This window comes from Drosophila takahashii, chromosome 4 (genome assembly GCF_030179915.1).
Source record: "Drosophila takahashii strain IR98-3 E-12201 chromosome 4, DtakHiC1v2, whole genome shotgun sequence".
Lineage (NCBI taxonomy): Eukaryota > Metazoa > Arthropoda > Insecta > Diptera > Drosophilidae > Drosophila > Drosophila takahashii.
This window is the reverse complement of record NC_091682.1, coordinates 2162828-2185044: the sequence shown is the minus strand read 5'-3', so window position 1 is coordinate 2185044 and position 22217 is coordinate 2162828. Positions and strand designations below refer to the sequence as shown.

Sequence of the window (22217 nt, the reverse complement as noted above, 5' to 3'; positions counted from 1 at the left end):
TATCTGAATATAAGTATTCCTAAAAGCAATATTATTTAATTAATCCCAAAAAGGTATAGCGAGATTTGTTATGTTAAGCCAAAGCAAGTCTATAGCTAAACTGAATTGGAAGTTATGAAAATACTTACGATTTTTGTGCTTGCACAGGTGATTGTCTGTGGGCTGTGAAGGTTCGGAGGGGCCTGCCTTGTTCACGGCTCTAACTCGGAACTGATACACCATTTTTTCCTTAAGGCCCTCCACCGTGCACTCGGGAGTAGGATCCTCAGTCTTCGCTACCTCACTCCAGGTGGGTGAGAATTTATCTTTGATTTCGACTACATAATGGGTTATCGGTCGTCCACCATCTGATGGCGGGCGCTTCCATTTTAATAGTACACTCTTGTTATCGTAATCATCGATAACTGGCTGGCTGGGCGGACTCGGGGGGTCATAGGGATTCTTTGCCAAGATGGAGTCGGATGTCTCGAGTGGCTCTGACTCGCCTTCTTTGTTAATGGCCTTGACGCGGAACTTGTATTTTTTATTCGGCGTCAGTCCCTTAAAATCAAATGAAGTCTCATTTGGACCCACTTCGCCAGCAGGTATCCAGCGTCCCGTCTCTTCGTCCATGCGTTCTAAAGCATAGCCAGTTATTTCACAACCACCGTCATCCTCTGGACGCTTCCACTTCATTTTAATATGGCTGGCGCGAACCTCTTCTGGTTCGAACGGTCCACCAGGAGCAAGAGGTCTGTCAAGAACCACGACTTGAGCTTCGGACTCAATTGTGCCTGAGCTGTTGGACAGCACTAATTTGTATTTGCCTGTGTCCTTGCGCACTGATTTTTTAATAGTAATTGATGAGTTCCTTTCCAACTGATCTAGGCAAATGCGCTGGTTGTCAAACTTCAGATTGTCAGTTCCCTTTACCCAAGTTGCTGTTGGCTCGGGCTCACCGTCATATTTAATATCAAATCGAACGGTTTGTCCCTTCTTAACGGTAATGTTTTTGAGGCCGTCCCCAACAAGGAAGGGCTTTACGAATCGGCATTTTGCAATAATCGATTTAGTCTTGTCGCTAGGCTCACCTGGACCTGCCTTATTAACAGCACGGACTCGGAATTCATACTGTTGGCCCTCTTTTAGCCCATCAACGGTAGCAGTTCTAGCATCACCATCAACTTCCTTGCCGGCTACCCAGTCGTTAGAGAACTTTTCTTTGTATTCTACAATATATGCAGTTATGGGATCCCCGCCATCACTATCGGGGGCTTCCCACTTGAGATCCGCATGATCCTTATCCCAATCGGTAAGATCAACTGCCTTGGGTTTTCCCGGCTCATCCCATGGATCTTTCGCGAGAATAGTATTTTTAAATGTTGCCGGATCTGAGGGGCCAATAACGTTTACAGCACGAATACGGAATCTGTACTGCTTCTTGGGGACCAAGTCGTCGATTTTTTTTCGACATGGTTCATTAGGTTGAACCTCAGCGACAGGCTCCCAGCCTTGTTTTTTGCTCAAGTCCTGCCGTTCGATCACATATTTGGTTATAGGAGTACCGCCATCGTCAGTCGGTGGCTTAAAGTTTACTACACAGGATGTCTGATAGACGTCTGTGATATCCACTTCCTGCGGGGGCTGTGGAACATCCTGACAAATAATTTGGACATCTTTCGTATCTTCACCTTGTCCATTTGAAATTTTGATTTGATAAGGACCCGATAAATCTCTAGAAGGCTTCTTTATTTTAAATGTGACTTTGTCATCGGTAACTGCAACCTCTACATCCTTAACAGGCAATGGTTTGCCGTCCTTGAATAATTTTGCCTCCACTGGTGTTTGCTTTGTACCGGAAACTAAATAAACAAATTTTAAGATTCAATTGCGTACATTGACAAAGAAACAGACAGTGATAATATAAAAATAGAAACGTGATAGTACCTTTATTCACTACCTCTACTATACACACAAAAAAATTTGCTTGGTAAAATTTACCAACAAAGATAGTTACGTACCTATTAAAATAGTAACGTGTATTTTGTATTTGCTTTGGGTGTGTGTCTTTGCTAATTGCGTGTATTTTGTTGTTGTGGAATAACTATTTTCTTAGTAGAATTGACAATTTTGCTGGTTGGGGCCTGTTTGACAATTATTACAGTTGATTTTACCAAGTATTTTTTTTGTGTAGACTTTAAAGAAATACGCTGAAATTTTCGGGTAATTGGAGAACGCTTATAATATAATTCATGTTTTTGTTGGTACCCTGCAGGAAACTGAATCAGTTTTGGACCAGTTAAATACTAGTTGGGACAGAAAGGTTAACTAGTTGAAGTTATGTCCATTCCCTTGTAACGAACTGGTCCATTTTTCATATGCTTGTCATCGGAAACAACTAGTTCATTTGTCACCAGTTTTGCACTAGTTGCTGTTAACAAATTTACAATTACAGCTGTTAAACCACACTAAAAATAAATATTTTCACGAAAAAACTAAAAATGTAAGTCTATACCATTAAGTTCTTGGATTTCACTAGTACTAAACGATGCTTGGCTTAACGCTCTCCTCATTAGTAGCTAATTAATAGGCGCGGTCCTTAGAAGAATTCTGATAATTATTATATAATCAAATACGGTAAATGATAATTAAATGAAATTAAAACAAACTTACTTTTTTTGAGGCAGGTCGCCCTCTCTAGGACTTGAACCCGGGTCCTTAAGATTTGTAGACACACTAACTGATTGAGCCATTCACGCATCACATTTTGCAATGCCCTAACAAGGTTTATGAATTTTAGTGTTCACATATATATTGCCTCGGATCGATTAAACTAAGTTTAAAATGGAACTAAATCATCACCTAGCAAACAAAAAAATAATTTACAAAGACTGGGGATTGAACCAAAAACCTATTCAGTTTAATTGGTTTTGTGTTTAATTTCCCAAGACATTTACAATCTATGCTATATTTATACCCTTGCAGGGGGTATTATGATTTTAGTCAGACTAACTAGTCTAGCAAACTAGTCTCTCAGTTTTGAAGCTATCGGGTTGAAACTTTCCCAAAAGTCTTCTTTCTATTGCAGGTAGTAAATAAGTCGGAACCAACCGGATCGGACAACTATATCCTATAGCTCATATAGGAATAATCGGAAAAAATAATGGAAACAAATTTTAGCTACGGTGTTTTTAGAAATATTACCTTCTACTTTTGCAAACTACTTTTTATATATTTCTAAATTTTGGATACAATTTTTAAAAAATCGGACGATTATATCATATAGCTGCCATAGGAACGGTCGGAAAATGAATGGGAAAATAAATTATAGCTTCATTGATTTTTATTGTATTCTCTTCTACTCTAGGATATGATTTTTTCAATATTTACTAATTTTGAATTAAATTTCACAAAAATCTGACAATTTTATTATATAGCTGCCATAGGAAGGTCAGAAAAAATAATGTCAAAATAATAGAAAATTAAAATTTTTGCGATTTATAAATTAATAGGAATGATCTGCAAGGATATATAAGCTTCGGCTGGCCGAAGCTAGCTTCTTTTCTTGCTTTGGATGATATGTGTTTCAATGGCAACTAGTTAAATTCCAGTTGTCTTTTTACTGGACTTTAACATGTATTTGTTCTACCAATTAAATATTTGTAAGGTTTTTTTTTGTCAGAAAGGTACCAGTCCAAGACAAGTTGCTTTTTTTAGTTTTGTATTATTCATTTTTTTGACTAGCAATAATTTTCTAGACCCTGTGTAGTCCAAACGTATCCAGTCAAATTCTGGTTGCTTTATATTAGTTGTATAACTAGTTGTTTTTCAGACTAGTTCGCATTTTTCCTGCAGGGAATTTACAAAAGCATGCGCGTTCTTATTTTTTTTTCCATCACTGATGTAGGAGTGAACAAAAATCTGATACAAAATTTTATATTCCCCATCAATGTTTTTTGTTACTTTTAGGGCCGGTTTCTCGAGTGCCGGCTAACATTTCTCAAACAGATAAAGTCCCTGCTAAGGCATTTTGGCTTTCTCGAGCACCAATGTGAGAGCTAACTTAGACAGGGACTCGGAGTCCCTGTTAAGCGTTTTCGGCTCGATAGAATGACAGCTGATTTCCCAAAGCCAACTATGAAGAAGAAACGAAATCACAGCTGACTTTTCCTTTGAATTATACCCAAACAGCTGATGAAATAGTCGAAGCACGCCATTTTTTACGCTTCACAGCACAATTCTGTGCGTTAACAGCACTCTGTAATTGCTTCTCGTCCAGATAAATTAAAGTAGTCGAGAAAGCGGATTTGCTTTTACGAACAGTTTATCTGGTATTTAAGTTTTTCGAACAGATAGCAATCAGGGACTTTGACAGGGACTCGAGAAACCGGCCCTTAATCATTTTTCCAAGAGGTCGTAAATCGCGCAAGACCCTTGTGCGGTTTTTTATTCTTACCTTTGAATGGTACTTCTACAAGCACAGGGGCACTGATAGGTCCGGCAAATTGATCAGGACAGTCAATGTTTGGTCTACTTTCTCCCTTGCGGATAGAAAGCTTGCATTTCGAACTAAGCTGTCCAGACTCGCAAGTTATTTCGCCCTCGTTAGACAAATCCAGGCTGTTAAATATGAGCTGATGCTTGCCGCCACCCAGGTTCTTGATCTCAATATTATCACTCGGTACAATGGGCTCCCCGTTAAATTTCCAGTCGCACGGCGCCGTTTGATCTTGAAGCTCGACGTCAAGAACCAATTTTTCTCTTTCCACGGCATCAGTGTCCTTGAGTTTTTTGTTAAATCGGTTTTGATCTATAAAATTTAAACATTAATAGTTTACGATCCGGTTGAGATGTTATTGCATGTCTTCAGCGTATTTTAAGTATGCATATAAGGACATTACTCTACGACACAGCCATAAAAAAAGGAAGAAAATAATAGATTCATTGATCTTGATCATTATCTTCAACTCTGAAAAGCTTTATAAAATTCGGTATGCCAAAGTTTCGTTCCTTTCTTAATATTATACATTTGAGCCAACATATAAATGTTCACTGAAATTTAATCGGCCAAGTAATTTACTGTTTATAAATCAAGCTTTAATAAAAATATTTAAATCTATAAAATATCAGATTGCTAGCTAAGCTATAAGATCCAAAAATTATTTTTGACTTGTTTTGGTAAAGACAATATAATAGCATTGTATTAAAACTTACAGTTAATAATTATTTCCGCTTCTGTGGTGTCGGCATTCGTTGTACATTTGAATTGGCCGGCATCCGTTACCTTACAGTCCTTAATGACTAACTTTCGCTTTCGACCGTCCTTTACTATTTGAATGCGTTTATCTGGCTTGATTTCTTCGCCGTTACGGAACCATTGCACTTCTCCCATAGCATCATCGATTTCACAGGCAAGCGTCACAGTGTCCTTCTCTATACACTGCTGAGACTTTAGAACCTTAACAAACTTGTACGGGTACTCTGTAACCTTTAGGTTGCACTCAGTCTTATCAGGTTGCTTATCCAGTTGACATCTGTACAGGCCGGCATCCTCAAGAACAGAGTCCTTGATTATAAGCTTTAGATTGCCGTTTATGTCTTTGGAGATAAGGTAGCGATGATCATCAGACTCCAGTTTTGTGTTATCCTTGAACCAATGTACATTGGCCATACTGCTGCTGACAGAGCACTCTAGAGTAGTTTCGTGCTGAGTAAATCCCTCAAGTTTCTTTTTAAGAGGTTTTGTAAACGTGTAGGTGGGATCGGCTTCTTCGACATTTAAAAATGCCGTACTTGAAACACCACCGATTTCAATGGTATACTTCCCGGTGTCCTCGGTTTTTGGTGTAGAAATAATCAACTGATAAGTATCATTTTCTTGTTTGAATTTAAATTTACTGCCAGTGAACACCTCCTATAATTGTTTATATATTAGACATTTAAAGAAGTCTATAGCAAAAACTCTTTATATTTTTCGAAGTTGAGCTAGGCTTCAGACTTATACTTACGTCCTTGCGAAACAGCCACTTTGGCTTGCAATTGGGTTTGCTGAATCTGGCTTCAAATACAACCTTTTTGTCCTTTCCCTCCTTTGCGAATTGGTCGATAAGTGGGCTGAGGAATGACTCAACCTTCTGCGCTCACACATTGTAAGTTGATGCGTTGTCAAAAATGGGTAAAGTTATACAAATTTGATATACGATTACTAATTGATCTTGGTTTTTGCCTTCTATATATATGACAAATCAAAATAATTCCCACATATATATGTATGTATTATAATTTGTGTTACAAAATCATATATATAAGAGACATATTTCGATAAGTTGGGTTATTTTTGTTTTATAATTATTAATTGATGCGAGCCCAAAAAACAAAGTAGCTTTCTTTGTAAAATATTCTTTTTTGAAATACAACAAAAAATTATTATTACATTTAAATGGCTTTACTTATAATGTAAAGTCGTATTTTTTTTCATTTGTTATTAATAGATACGTTTGGTACATTGAAAGTGTTGCTAAACAAAGTATCAGTTACATATATTTTTATGCCCTTGCGGAAGGTATTTTAAATTCAATCAGAAGTTTGCAACGCAGTGAAGGAGACATACATATCTTGTAATTTCTTGAACTTGTTAAGAGGGCATTCCAGCAAGAAGGTAAAAGGGATTTAGATATTTTATAAAAACTACTGTAAAATGAGAATACCTTACCAAAAAAACTTCTAAGTGATTACTCTAGTTTACAGAAATCATTTTATCGAGTTCAAAGTCGCCAAACAACCAAGAATTATTTTAAAAGGATGATTATTATCATTGATTTTGTTGGCTTTCAAATAGTGTTATAAATGGGACAATATCATAGAAAGGAAAAGCACGAGAGCACACAAATACAAAGCTCATTTGAATGAGACTTTGAGTTCGGAAAAACCAAAAATCTGTATTATTGCTGAGTAAGATAAAAACTGGGAAGGATAAAAACAATTATATAATTTTTAAAACTTTACACCTTTTTGAGCGGCTAAATTTTTTTTTTAACAACTAAAAAAACCTTTAAGTTACCATTTTGAGGAATCTTTTTTTATAACAACTTTGTAGAAAGAGTCATCGGCTTGATTATTTGTTTAAGTATTTGCTGATTATTTGGTTATACTTTCCTATCGTATATCGAATTTTTATTTTAAAGCTGTTTTGTCTTCGAATTATGTGAACATAGATCAGATAGATCAGACATTGACCAACTGATTGGTAATTGTTTTTATTTTTATCAAAATGTATAATTCTTTTATCACATAAAGCAACTGAGGAATCACACATTTTCACAATAAAAACAAAAGCCCCATTCGCGATAAGAACAAAATATCATTTTTAAAATTAAATTTTTCCCTCTTTTTTGTTTTTTTGTAGGAAGCGGCGTTGCATAAATTTGCTTTCATTTATGCAGGGCTTTATTTGTTCAAGCTTTTACACATTTCGGCCAAACATTAGGCTATACAGATGCGATGTTTTTAAGTGGAAAACTCATCATGGAATGACACATAGCTTAAGAAACGAATATCAAAATTCAAATAAAATAAAATAAGTTATTTCTAGTCACTTTTTAGAAAAGCTTTTTGCGGTTTAAATCAATATCAAGACCAAAAACTCGCAATAAAATAAATTGATATCCAAACCGTATATTACTCTATAAAAAATGAGCAAAAATCAATAATCGCTTTCACCACTGGAAAATAATATAAGTTATACATTCAGGGTATTAATTCGGAAATAAATATTATATATATAAATATATATGAACAGAGCGCACCTCCTCACGCCGAAACGGATGTAATGTCGGCCAATCAGGAATCAGCTCGGCTAAAGATGGTCTACGCGATCCTGGACCCTAAATTTCGGTTAATTAATCGAATAATAGTATAGTTCTCTAGGTGTATTAAAATTAAAATATTTGTATATATTTCACCTGACCTAAGGTCGTTAGCTGATTTGTTAAATTTGTTCCTCAATTCTGACGAGAATTCCAAGCGCTTAATTGGAAATAAATCCGTAAAACTTGAACTGGGGCAAACGTTAATCTGCCGCATAGATTCAGTTTAACATACTTAAAAATATATGGAATGCTAAGTTTCAGAAAGGCAGGTATTTAATAAAGAGTATAGTAACGCCCTACAGAACTGAATCAAAGTGCCAATAAATGATAGAGAATTCCACCCCATAATCAGCGAGTCTGTTAGAAGCGTACAATTTGGTTCTTACCCTTTCAACTTTTTTAAGGGCCGGTAACGGTTTTTCCGTTTCTTTAAGGTCTCCCCAATTGGGGTCCTGTTCGTCTTTGTCCCATTTTTGATAACGACGTTTTTTGAGCATGGCACGGAAGTCCATGCCACTTGAATCAGATACATAGAGCTGCATCTCGGCGGAATCCTCACCATGAATGTTCGAAACAACAATCTTGTACTTGCTCTCATCATTGGGCTTGCACTTACGCATACACAAAGTAATTGTGTTTGTCTGCCCATCTGTGAGGAACTTAAACCGACCGCCCTCAAGAATTTCACTGACTCCCTTGTAGAATTTGAATGTAGGAGCTGGACTGCCTTCGATGCCAACCGTAAGGTAAGCAGTCGAGTCTAGAAAACAAGTACAAAGCGTGCTCACGTTAACAAATACATTTTAGTTAGTCAGATTCAGATTCCTCTGAATATAATACGTAAATATCAGGGTTCGTAACACACCAATCGCAATACAAGTTAGCTCAATTCAGAAAACTAAAATTTTTTCAGTTTGAAAGCTTTTAACTTAAAGCAAATTAGATCCGGAAACTATTTCCCATTACTCCTGCAAAAATAGTTGGGATTGAAATGCTTCTTCTTGTCAAAAATGTTCAAGTTTCTTTTAGTTTTTTTTTTGCCATTTATCATTGTTTAATTCTTTTAAAGTTTCCGGTTTTGCTATAAAAAACAAGAGTGCTTTTCTCATATTTTCAATCAAAGTAATTACATTTTAATGAGTTCTAGATTTCTAGAATTTTAAATTCATCTCATTTTAACAAAAAAGGATTTTTATAGCAAACGATAGAACTTTGAAAATCAATTACAAGAAAAACCATGGCCGACCGCCAAGTTACTTTTGCACGTAAATTCTTAAGAAAACGCGGTCCATCGAGGATAATTTTTTCACGACCTTCGGGGGTGAGTCCGCTAATCTAGAGTATTACCGATACTTCCAATAGTTGATATTTACGAACCCTCGTAAATTTGTTTGTTACGTCGACATAGAATTTAATTTATTAATGAATACATACCTTCAACAGCAGAATAAGACTCTTGCACATCGACGATTGAAGGAGGACCGCCATCACCGACATCGCGTAATGGCGTGGATGGCTTGTTTATAAGATCTTCTAGATCTTGCACGCTTGGACGGCGTACATCAATGGATGGTCTCCTCCGCTATCGACCGAACACATATACATTGACACAGATGACGATTGAAACAGGGAAATATATAAACAGATAAACTAATATAAGGAATACTGATCAACAGAAATTACGAGGTTTACAATGCCTGTATAACATTCAAGATATGAAACTCTGAACTTTATAAGGCTTAAAAGAAAATCAGACTTTTTCCGATATTATTGAGGAGTGAAAGTAAAAAATTAAATCCAAATTAAATCTGTTGTTTGAGGACTCCAAGTATAAAGATCGGAAAAGGCCTGAATACTTTATATATCCGTTGTTAATGTTTATAAGATAAGAAAAAAACATATTTTATAAACGAAAATAAAAATGCATTCCGCTGACAGAGTAAGGATAGGTATACCAAACTGTCAAGTAACTAAAACTACAAACACAATCTACTTGTTGTAAAAGGTTAGACATATGTGTGAATGAATATTGTTAACAAATATAATTTACTTGTGCATTATAGTCTAGAACGACTATAATAGTGCCTTTCGAAATACACGATATGAATGTATTTATTTATTCATGGGATTTAATTAAATTCATAACACAAATTAGCTGTATTTAGTTGGCAGGACACAAATCATCAGAATTCTTATTACAATAACTAATAAAACCTAAAGTACGCTAACAATAAGTGACAAAAAAATAAGGCATGACTAATGTTTTAGATCGAAACTATCTATGTGGTTGCTAAACCATCAATTTTTATAACCATTGATAATATCGATTGTGCTTTTGAACCATTTCCGATCCTATAAAACAGTGAGATCTCGGAACCTACAAAAGCTAGAAACTGGGATTCACCGAACAGATGATAGGTGGTCTTCTTTTGTGGTTCTAACTTATTTGACGAAAATACTGGGATGCTTTGATTATTGCTTCTTAGTTGTCTTTGTAATATCAGTTGTACTTAATCAAATCGAAAAAGCATTTTTTTATGGAATGTTGGATTATTTAAAATTTTTTCCACGCCCACTCTAACGCTTACAAATTACAAATTTTTGTCAAGGGTGTCACTGACGCTATCTAATATGAAACATACATAAATGTGACAATGAAAAGTTTATAAGAATAGGACAAAGAAACATGCAATGCACAATGCACTTACAAGAAAAAATCCATTATTTTTTTCTTTGATTTGACTCCAATTCGATAGGCTTCTCGTAGAATACTGATTATTAAAATTAACATTTATGTTAGGTACTCTGGATCAAATGTATTTTAAAGCTTTTCGTACTTATATGACTTTTGTATTAATAAGCCATTCGCACGATTCATGATCGAGAAGCAAATACATACTTGGGTGGTCAAAAGTATTTTCACAAATTTTAATGTTAATTGTATTCATATTTTAAACTTATAATATAAACTTTTGGCACCTATAGAAAGAGCACTTCAATTCCGTTTAAATGACACAAAAATGTTCTTAAGCCATTAAGACCCCTTTGAGCAAGTTTTGTGAAAGTCAAATTTTCAACTTTTTTTCTGGGGCTTAAAACAAAAATGTTTTGATGCAAAATTGTTCCCCAATCAAAATTAATAATAACTGCAAAAAAACAAATTTCAAAATATTTGTCCTTGTATTTTTTATAATTTTTTGAATGGAGATATCTCAGTAAAATGTTGTATGAAAAGGAAGAAAAAGCGGCTAAAATTGTCATTTTTAGCTATTTTCAAAAAATCATAAAAAATACAAGGAAAAATATTTTGAAAATTTTTTTTTTGCAGTTATTATTAATTTTGATTTGCATCAAAACATTTTTGTTTTAAGCCCCAGAAAAAAAGTTGAAAATTTGACTTTTAAAAAAAATTTTCTAATTTTCTAACTTTTTAAAGGGTGCTTAATGGGTTAAGAACATTTTTGTATCATTTAAACGGAATTGAAGTGCTCTTTTCATAGGTGCCAAAATGTTTATATTATAAGTTCAAAATATAAGTACAGTTAACATTCAATTTTGTGAAAATACTTTTGGCTAGGGTTGTATATGGGTATGTATGTATGTATAAGTCCTGAACATGTAAAATATATTCTTAAGTTACTAAAGAAAAACCTAAGGATTGAACCCATGATAGTTTATAAAGTTGTTTAAATCTCTTAACGAGACTTATTATAAAAAAAGTCCTGAACAGAATTGAGGTCCCTATAATATATCTCATATACATTTTTTTCCTTTAATTTGCCGTTAATTATCCGTAAATTATTCGCGAAAGAAAAAAATTTTGCCGCTCAATTTTTTAAAAGTTATTGGATGGATACTTTCTCAATCTTTGACTTTTCAAACATTTTTTTCAGAATTTGTTTTCAATTATTCGTGAAAGAATTCAATTTGTTGCTCTTTTCTAAATATTTTTTTGTTAAATAATGTTATTGCTCTGCTAACTTGATATCAAGAATAATTCACGAATAATTAACGGCAAATTCTGAAAAAAAATTGTTGGAAAAGTCGAGGATTGAGAAAGTGCACTTGATATCAAGTTAGCAAAGCACTTGATACCAAGTTAGCTGATATCAAGTTAGCAGAGCATCCAAAAACTTAAAAAAAAAATTGAGCGGACGATTTTTTTCTTTCACGAATAATTTACGGATAATTAACGGCAAATTATGGGAAAAAAATTTGAAAATCAAAAGTTGCACTGCTAATTTTATGCACATTGGAAGGTGGTCCATCGAGTGAGTTGTGGATGTCGATCACGAGAGATAGAGCGTTTGAAGCTTTTAAAGAACATTAAATTTTTAAGTGCTTCGGCTTACCGACGCTAACTTCCATTCTTATTGTATTTTCTAGTAATCAGCAGATACCAACACGAAATCTTTTCTGCCAAACACTACTGTAACGAGTTTCTAAGAGTCAAGGTTCATTTTGTTTTTTTTTATAAATCGTTATTTTTTACCAAATAACTGTAATTGGAACGATCTGCTAGGAAATGCAAAGTTTGGCTCGCCGAAGCTAGCTTGTATTTTTGACGTGTAGGCAAAGCATAACGTCTCCAAGCATTCAGTAAAAATTGCATATTCGACACGAGAAATTTATGTTCCTTACCTAAGGCCTAGTACTCAGTTCGGGTAAGAGTTTGACTAGTCGAAAAATATTTTTCTTTTGTAGTGGAGCTGTGAAATATTACAAAATGTTGAGCCGACCTGGGTCGCAAGCTTTAAATTTGCTGCAACTCCTACAGGCAGTTTTCCATTGGTTTTTGGGGGTTTCATTCCACTTATAATATGTTATTGGCACACCGCTTTTGCACATACACAGCCAAAGATTAAATTTTTTATTCTTTGGGCCGCGAGTAAAGGCGTTAATTGGAGTTCATCCGCTAAATCTAGTATTTTTGTGGTATTTTCTTACTATTTCCTTAGCTCAACTGAGTACCGAGTTGGGAAAAGTCCCCGGCTAAAGGCGTTAGCTACCTTTTTGCCTCTCGCTTACTCCTATGCTCAGCTAGCAGCTTTCTTCGTACTGAGTACTAGGCTTAAATTGTCAGTTTTTCTTCTTCCGCTTATTTCATGAACGGCTCGACGTAGAGATTCTGTCTCCGAACAAGAAATACTGTGAATACTCCTTACTCCATTATGAAATTTGTGATATTGGGACTCTTACTGTAATAGGGATTCGGTTTTTTTTTTTTAAATTTAGGGGTCCCTTAAAAAAAATGTGCGGTTCCTGTTTACGGTGACCATATATGATGACATTAAGATATTGTTAAATATATACAATGTTTAAAAAATAAGTCTGGTTTATTACTAACAAAAAAAAGATCAATTTAATAAATTGTCGATTTAATATTTTGTACAACTTTTTTATAATGTGATTGAATTAAAAAATATGGGTATTTACACAGCTTTTACACCGAATGTTACATACACATGTACGTCCTAATATTTTAATATAACTTCCATTCATTTCCATAATCAATAAAAAGCAAGCGAACACATAGTAATAAGCAGAAATGATCGATAAACTCGACCACAGTATCGAGACCTGTTTCGTGTCCCCCATTTCTCCGGGTCGCTGTTGCTTTTGCTAACGTATTTAAGAGAAATAAAAAGTGGAAAAAACTTTACTTTGGTTTTGTTTTATAGATATAAGCGTAGTGTCCATAATGTGAGTTCTATTCTCGAGAAAATTGTACATTTCTAGCACGATCTGATTTCCCTGTTTTCCAAGTAGAGAAAATTGAAAATATTGCTTTCTGGTGAAAAGGTTTTTTAATAATTTGTAGGGTTATGGAAATTAAGACCAAAACTAACTGAGAAATCAGGTCGTGTAAAAGGGAAAAAGTGTGAGTCCATAGTGTAAGATTCCGTTCTAACACCGAACTGAATGTGTACATGCTGACTTAATGCTGCAACCAAGTTCATAAATGTGAAACAAAGATTTATTATAAGGACGAAATAAAGTAACAAACCAATGTTCTTCATTGGGTTTATCAACTTCTACAATAAAAAAGAGTGGGTGCAATTAGATTAGAGTTATGACGTATAATTTATACGAACTGTTCTAGGTTTTTATTAATCTTATTAAAATATGGTAGTTTAACAAATTCAAACCCCTTTAACTACTACAGGTAAATGAGTGAGGTTCTGGTATTATTGTGAAACGTGTATTTTTGAATGAGTCAATGGACCAGTTTCAGATGTATTTTTTGTACTTGTTTTTCAAATATATGCCGTTTTGTCTGGAGATGGAATGCAAATCACCAAATGTTAAAAATAGGTTCTACTAACAAAACTATTTATGCAACAACGATGTGCAGCTAACTCTCACCTGTCCTTCACCGACCTCGCCTGGCCTCAACAACTGTAATATTATTGAATCGTATTATAATGCTGAACAAGGTATTATACACTCTAGCATACATCATGAAATTATATAGACTTGTAAGTAGGTAATTCATCGATGTGTGTAGACATTGGGTTTTGTTTTTATAAGCTTTTCGGGAGAGTATAGTTTCAAAGAGGTAGTGTGTACTTTTACTTAATGTTGTTTTATTGTTTCATGTAAAATTTTCCATTTTTTTTTCATCGTTCACATACCAATAATATCTAGTATTTATTATAAATACTTTTTCATCGTTCACAAACCAATAATATCTAGTATTTATTATAAATACTTCTCGTTACATTCTACCGAACCGAAAGTGCATATAATCCCAATTCTATGTTTATTGGATATTGAACTAGATGTTGTCTGCTCAGTGGCAATAATTTATTTGAACAACAAAACCAGAGCAGCAGAAATTACCGATATAAATCAAAGCTGTACATTCTCTAGGCGGCACCGTTCAATGGAATCAGCCAGTACATAATCTACAAAAATATATTAAATATTCGTATATATACACATGTGTATATTACACCATACTTATATAAAAATCAACCAAACGAAGGGCATGGTTGAACAAAAAGGAATATGTACCCATCGGCAGGCACAGTGAGATGTCGCAATGCAATCGAATAAGTCTGGGAAATTATGTCCAAAAAAATGTTCATCAGTTTATTGCTTTGCTTATTTTTCGCTTTCGTTTGTCAACATTTTACTGTACTATAAAAATAAAAATATGCTTGGTATATCTGGGCTCTGTGGCCTATTTTTGAACCACGAGCGTGATATTTATGTTCCACTTTCTTTGTTTCTGTTTACGTATCTTAGTACGAAAACGAGGGCAAGCATGATGCGCCCAAAATAAAATTGTAAAACATATGTATGTAATAATCTTGAGTGTCCTTATAGACCCGATTACGTTGTTAAAAAATGATTCAAAAAACTGTTTATCGCTTATCGATATTGAAAAGAGGCTCCTAATGGGCTGACGGAACTTCTACTCCCTCGCTTGATAAGTGCACCAGCACAAGAAATGCACCTCATAGAAAATGTTTAAAATAAATTTAGCTGAACAACATTTGTAATTGCTTCGAAGCCACTTTTATATTGCGAGCTTGGCGAAAAGTATTGAGATTTCTTACCCGCGTGTCCATTACTTCGCCGGGACGTAGTTTCTTCTGTTTTGGGTTGTTGATTGATGAAGGATTTGCGGAGTGGGTGTACGAGTGTTGTTGTTTTATGCAAAGGGTATGCGTTGGAGTATTTAATGTTTTATTGTTGAGATTTAAAGAACATTTTTTGTAGGGTTGTTATTGAATGATGTTGTACAGATTGTTGGTTGGCGGATTGATTGTTGTTTAGTTTGAAGGGCATTTTGCATATATGGTAGGTACATAAAAGGGAACACAGTAAATACATATTTAAATTAGCTACATTGGAGTAATTTACTATTTTTTATAAATGCATACATTTAATAAGAGATTATCACAGTTAATTGACAAAGCAATTATTTAATTACATAAATGTTTGGTCCTATTAAATTTATCAAGTACAAAAAGCTACTTTAAAAGAATAATCAAGTGTACCCATTAAGCTTAAATAAACTCACTAAATTAAGTTATTTCACTTTCAGTTATTTCAAAAGTTTACATTTTACTGTTTTTCGGCTAAGTATGCAATATTTAAACTAAATGTCGTTTCTATAAAATGGAAAGCTTATGGAGAATTCTATATATAAGCATCACAAATACAAGTAGAATAAGTTTAAGATTTACCGATGTATGTATATACACGTGTAAATGCATGCATACATACATATTTAAAGTTCAATAAAATGTAACATTAAATGTTACACTTTTCTAAGATCTCTTGTTCAAATGTGATTCATAAGTTGCTAACTTTATTTCCATTTTGATTTAAGCCAGCATAAATTAAATGTACCATGATAAAAAAAATTTATTTATAGTTACCTTTCCGACCATGCTCTTTGTACCATTATTTAACGGCATGTTGCCATTTAATTAATAAATGTACACTCCAAAAAATTACCCATAAATTCATAAATTTAACATACAATTTAAATTTGTCTAATTTGCAGTAAAATTGTTACAAACTGAAAAACACATTTAAGTTAAAATAGTTTTCAGTTTCAAATAAAAAAGCTCAACAAAAAAGTTCGTAACTTTGGAACAATTTTATTTAGTGTTTCTACCTTAGAAAACTGAATGCAGGAATTCTTTATACATTGCTCTTAAAAACAAATGTATATCTAATTTCTAAATTTGTAAGGCTATTTTTTTGAGTGCAATTTATTATTCTTAAATGCTTAGGCAGCAGTCGAAGAATTAAAAAAAAAAACTTGCCAGCTTATTTGTATTGCTTACCTCATCATTGATGATCAAAGATGGTCGACGACCAGTATCGGCTGGCGGTATAAGAGAACCGCGGCGACTTGGCGGCTCCGGTGCCAGAGATGGTCGCTTTTCCCGGATCACTTCTATCTTCGGTGGGTCACCTGGAGCCGGTGGTTGCATCCTGGAAACTTTTGGCTTCTCCTCCTATTAAATATAGTTTATATACGTGTTTGTGAAATTATTAAGCATAAAAATAGCTTTACTTTGTATAACGAACTAATCTGCCGTGTAGTTATGTATGTATATAGTACGGTTTCTTGTTAATAAAGCTAGAAATAGTAGTTCCCATTATTTTTTGTAAGGGATTAAACTACTCATTTGAAATTTATTTAAATCAAAATAAATTTAAAAATATTCAGAGAAAAAGATATTACACATTTTACTATCAAATTAATTTGACTCTAAGTATACATAAAAAAAATTAATTACATATGATCGTATAAAAAACTTATCTTTGGCTATGTCTGTACATGTGTTTCTAAAATTATTTGTGGTCACTCGTATCTTAATATTACGTGTGAATGGTATATGCACTGGTTATAAAACTATGAAATAAGGTACCCACCGTTATTGTAAAATTAAAGGCTGACATTTTTATGATCAAAACCTAAAGACTGGGGATTATAATTAAATTAAAAGCCAAAAGAAGAAAAGGGCAGAGCAATCATTTCGGATGCTAATTTGATATGGATATTTGTATTAAATCAGAAAGAATATTGAAATTAATTTAAAAATTTGGAACCGCTTAGACAGAGCGACAAGAAAAGACAGACATCAAACGGTTTATGAGGAACAGTTGCATATTTTTGACAAAAGATATTTCAACACATTAAATATAAACATTTATTTATATATACATTTTTTATACACTATATATTCATATAAATATATATGAGCATATTTATAACGTATAAAATATGTGGTGCCTTTTGGTGTTTGTTTCATATTATATTTGTGTTTCGAAAACATTTATATATAAGAATTTTCATATATTCAATTTGTTGGTATATAGTACATAAATCTACGGGACAGGTTTTCATTAGAAAGTATCAAATTTAATTGCGAATTTCCATGCTTACCTTAGGTTCTTCTACAGGCAATTTTACTTCGGGATGTTTAGTGTCCGGTGTGATAATGGCTGGTGTGGGTTTTTCTGATTTGGTTTTATCAACGCTAGCAGGTTCATACTTTTCTAAAACGGGGCGCTCATAGTCCTCAAGGGTTGCTAGAGCTTCAGGCCTTTTCAGGTCCGACACTTGCGCCTTGATTGCCTTTGCAGGAGAGAACTGCTCGGTCGCATTTGCCTTCGATTGTATGGATTTTATAGAGGATTAGGAATTTTGTACGCATACATTGTACCAAATGGAAAAACATATAGTCAAGGGCAGAGAGTTAAAGTAAACAACAAAGAGACAGAGAAGAAGAGAGTGGCAGGGAAAGAGACAGACATAAAGAGAGCGATCCAGCGAATAGAAAGTAAATTTCTCAGCTAAAAATTGGGCGTAGAAGTACCCGAAGTTTAAAAGTGCTAAAGATATCGAAAACATGTAAATTGTTTAGTTAATAAGAGATAGAGATATTTTCAGATGAACCGTGGCTTGCACTAAAGTTTTCAAAGCCGTTACCTTTGTTAACTGTACAGCTTGCTGGGGCGCAGCTTGCTCTTTAGCATCCTTTATCACAGGCTTTAAAACTACCCCAAGGAATGATTCATTTTGAATTGGTTCCTTAGTCATGAGATTTCTGATTGAGGATCGACGTCGCTGCTTTATAATATCTAGTACAGATGGTTTATCGGCCTGCTAGGTGTATTTTTTTGTAAGGGGGGTTATACAATTAGTATGAATATAGGATCTATTCTTCATGTGTAGAATGCAAAAAAGTTTTTTTACAGTCCGGTCACCCGAAATAAGTCATGCACTCGGTCTGTCTTTTAACTTATACCGTTTGTGTAATTTACTTACCTCAGAAGTCTTTTTATTTCCGTTCTCAGACTTATCCTTCTAAAAGGTTCCATGAAAAAAGGTTTGGGTTGCAATGGGAAAGATAATACAACAATGTTAAAAAACAATTTAAATAAATATAAACCAATTTTTACAATAATTTGTGCAGCTTTTAGGTTTTACGTTACAAATAACGACATGTTTTCGTATGTGTGACAATTGCACATCAATTACCTCGGGCTCAATAATGACTGGTTTGAGAATAGCGCCATCTCGACTGTCATCTTCATCGGGGAGTTTACCTTTACCGATTTTCAAGCCCTTTGGTTCCTCTGCAGGCTTCTCAATAATTTCCGCCTTCTGTATATGTACACAGATACCAGACAATAAGATATAACACATTTGACAACCAAATTATACAAAACAAGAAACAACACATACTTTAGGAATTCCATTCTTCTGAGCAGGTGCCTCGGGCTCCTTCTTTCCATTATCTAAGACGGGCTTTTCCATCTTGTTTGGTATTTCAAGTTCGCGACCAAAGTCAGTTGGCGTAAAGTCTGATTTTTCATACTTTTCTAACTGTGGACGTTCGTAATCTGGAATTTCTGGCAGTTCCTCGTATTTTGGCTTTGCTTTCGGCTTAGCCTTTGTCTTTGGTTTCGCCACCTCAGGCTTTACTTCCTCTTTTACTTGAGCGATAGATGTTTTACGCAGCTTCGGCAGCTCCTCGGCAGGCTTTTGCTCCTCTATCACCTGTACCACACATTAATGAGATGGACACAATAACCAATTAACGTAATGTACGAACACATTTTAGCACACAATTTAAATAGGTGTAGGAAAAACTAACAAGTGTTAATTATAAAAAAATATCTTCGACAAAAGTTTATATAGGGGAGAGTGGGGGAATTTCGTCACAGGGGCAATTTCGTCACCTGCAATATTTCGGAATCCATAAGTCTTAAAAATATATAATTTTTTTGTTTTAGTCCTTCAAGACGGCCAGACACAACCAATGCATTTGTTTTGCACAGAAGGCCAAGATAATTAAGCTATAATATTAAATGTGTTTTAACAGTTCAAAAGCTACATTTAGTTCTCGACGAAATTTTTTCTGTATGCCACAATTCAAAAGGAATAAGATACACGATTTTTTATATAATACACAGTGCTATAATGTGCATTTCTGCGTCAGTGATTTTTAACTTCGCGCCTAATTTCGCAAGAAAAATAATTATTTCTAAAAAAGTACGGTCTGGGGAAATTTCGCCACCCTACGCTAAGGGTAAATTCGCACCTATTTTAAATACATATTTTTATATTTGACGAGCTGGCTAACGAACAGACTACCAGCAGCAGCAACAAATATAGGACGTCAACAAAAATGGTACGCTCGATCAGTGTAACATACTTACAGGCGTAAAGTTCCCTCCATTTTGCAGGTGACGAAATTTCCCCAGTTGTGTGGTGATTTTACCCCCCTATGTGGTGAGATTGCCCCAGTATATTGGTTTTACTTTTTAATTTTTTATAAGTCACCAAGTTAATTAAAAAAATAGGGGAATGTCACATTTTAAAGCTTAGTGCTAACCGCATTCAACAATAAAAATAGAAATATGATAACGTGTCTCAAGATGGACAATAAATAGCTTTGAAAAAATGCTGACGAAATTCCCCCACTCTCCCCTATATTATAAAATATATACCTACATAAAATTGATTAACCTTGAATGGTCGCCGTAATATAAAGACATCGATTCTTTCGATTTTGTAACTTGCTACTTTTTAGGGATTCGTTTAATCGCAATTTCAGCTTCGAAATCTTGTTTCCCTAAATCATAAGTACTTTTAGAATTTGAAATTGGTAGGGCTTGTGGTATTTCAATGTGGTATTAAACCAGTAAAAGGTATTCTACTGTAAAAAATATCGATATTTTACTATCAAAGACTATTTTAAACTTTTGTCAAAAAAAATCTTTTAGTTTTCATGGAAGCAATTGAAGTAAAAACATGGGACTAAAACTTTGGATTCAGATTTTAAGTTAGGCATTTGGCAGCCTATCCTTAAATTGTTAAAAAAAAATTAACGATGCCAATAAAAATATTAAAACTACTTTTACAGTAAAAAAATAAAAAGGCTTATTTTAACCTAAATGTAAAAAACCAATTTTTATAGGTTGACAAAACAACCTTAAACAATTTTTATTCATTTTTGCGAAAACGAGAGGTTGAAAGGCTGACGAGAAATGACCCAGTTATGCTTCTCATTAATTTCATTTGCCTTAATTTAAATTTACTGTACTTGATTTTAGTATCAAGTTGTTTTGCACATATTTTAATTTTAATTGCACATATTAAAATCCAAAGTCTTGGTAATTTTTTTATAGAAAGCCATGCAGTTTGATGCTTTGTTGTCCTTTTAAATTAAAGCCGCGCAGCTTATGTATATAATTTTTGTTTCTTTACTTTTAAAGTTACAAAATATTTGTTGTCTTGTGTAGATAGACTAATGAAAAAGTTTTTAGGGTTATATCAAGAAATTAAAGATATTGAAGTTTAGAAGTTATCACACAGATTAATAACAACGAAGAAATACAGTTCAGCAGTTAAAGGGCATTTGACTGATTGTTGATTATACCGCTTACCTTTGACGTTCGACGTTTTTCAGCAGGTTTTAGCTTGGGAATCTCTTCTTTTAGTGCTTGTGGATTTTTGTTAGCGTCAATTTGCTTACTATCAACCTGCTACAGGGGAAATATTTATCTTATAGGTGTATTTACTGGGATTAAAGCCATTTAATCTAAGAACTATTTTTGTTATTTATGCTCGGCTCTGACACTGGAATATCGTCGACTTCGTAGCACTTTTCGAATAATATACATAACTGTTGGTATATATTATTGGTACTCACCTCCAATGGTTTTTTGTCAACGACGGATGCTCGTCGGGACTCTGACTTAGATTCCTCAACCTTTTGGTTAAACATAAAAACAAGAAATGCACACATTTAACAATCAACGTTCGCCAGATCAGCCTATTCGTATAGGATTACTCACAGCCAAGGATGACCTTCTTGATGATACCTTCCTATCATCGACTGTGGTTTCCTCCAGAGCTTTGATTATTGATTGGCGGCGTACCTCTGTTGAGGTCTCCTCTTTGACAGACACAATACTGGCCTAAGCAACAACAAAACAGGTAACATTAAACTAACATATAAGTTCCACACATTCATATGTAAATGTCGACAGCACAATCACATAAAATGATGATACAACACTTTACAATTCCAAATTTAAAAATAAAAAAGTTTAGCTTCGAGAACTTAATGTTCAAAGTTACAAATTAAATCGAGAAAAAGAAAATATTTTGGTTCTGCGAATATAAATTATCTGTGACTTACACAAAACAGAATGGGTAAAAAAAAGATATGAGAAATTATGGATCATATTTATGTCTTTATCATGCCCTTGCAGAGGGTAATAATAAGAAAAACCATTTTTTTAAACCAGAAAACTAAAATAAATCGAAACCATATATTTCTTCGGCTTGCCAAAGCTAAATTTCTATCTTGATTTGTTATGCCT

The 22217-nt window shown here is 34.0% G+C and overlaps 1 protein-coding gene across 11 annotated transcripts in view; it reads right to left on the bottom strand.

Moving 5' to 3' along the window:
- The window catches only part of bt (projectin protein bent), a 68291-nt gene that overhangs the window by 30420 nt on the left and 15654 nt on the right, over positions 1–22217 (bottom strand). For 5 of the 11 annotated variants that reach the window (XM_017143066.3, XM_044395388.2, XM_070218063.1 and 2 more), the window contains 17 exons: positions 21687–21809; positions 21542–21601; positions 21276–21374; positions 19069–19383; positions 18862–18987; positions 18649–18687; positions 18310–18486; positions 17764–17988; positions 16655–16828; positions 15413–15448; positions 14214–14246; positions 9282–9429; positions 8234–8607; positions 5988–6113; positions 5194–5893; positions 4436–4789; positions 129–1841 (listed from right to left, as the gene is read on the bottom strand). In XM_017143066.3, the coding sequence (XP_016998555.2) occupies positions 129–1841; positions 4436–4789; positions 5194–5893; positions 5988–6113; positions 8234–8607; positions 9282–9429; positions 14214–14246; positions 15413–15448; positions 16655–16828; positions 17764–17988; positions 18310–18486; positions 18649–18687; positions 18862–18987; positions 19069–19383; positions 21276–21374; positions 21542–21601; positions 21687–21809 (4822 nt within the window). The remainder of the gene's footprint in view (positions 1–128; positions 1842–4435; positions 4790–5193; positions 5894–5987; positions 6114–8233; positions 8608–9281; positions 9430–14213; positions 14247–15412; positions 15449–16654; positions 16829–17763; positions 17989–18309; positions 18487–18648; positions 18688–18861; positions 18988–19068; positions 19384–21275; positions 21375–21541; positions 21602–21686; positions 21810–22217) is intronic. The other 6 variants (XM_044395390.2, XM_044395392.2, XM_044395385.2 and 3 more) reach the window with 5 other exon arrangements.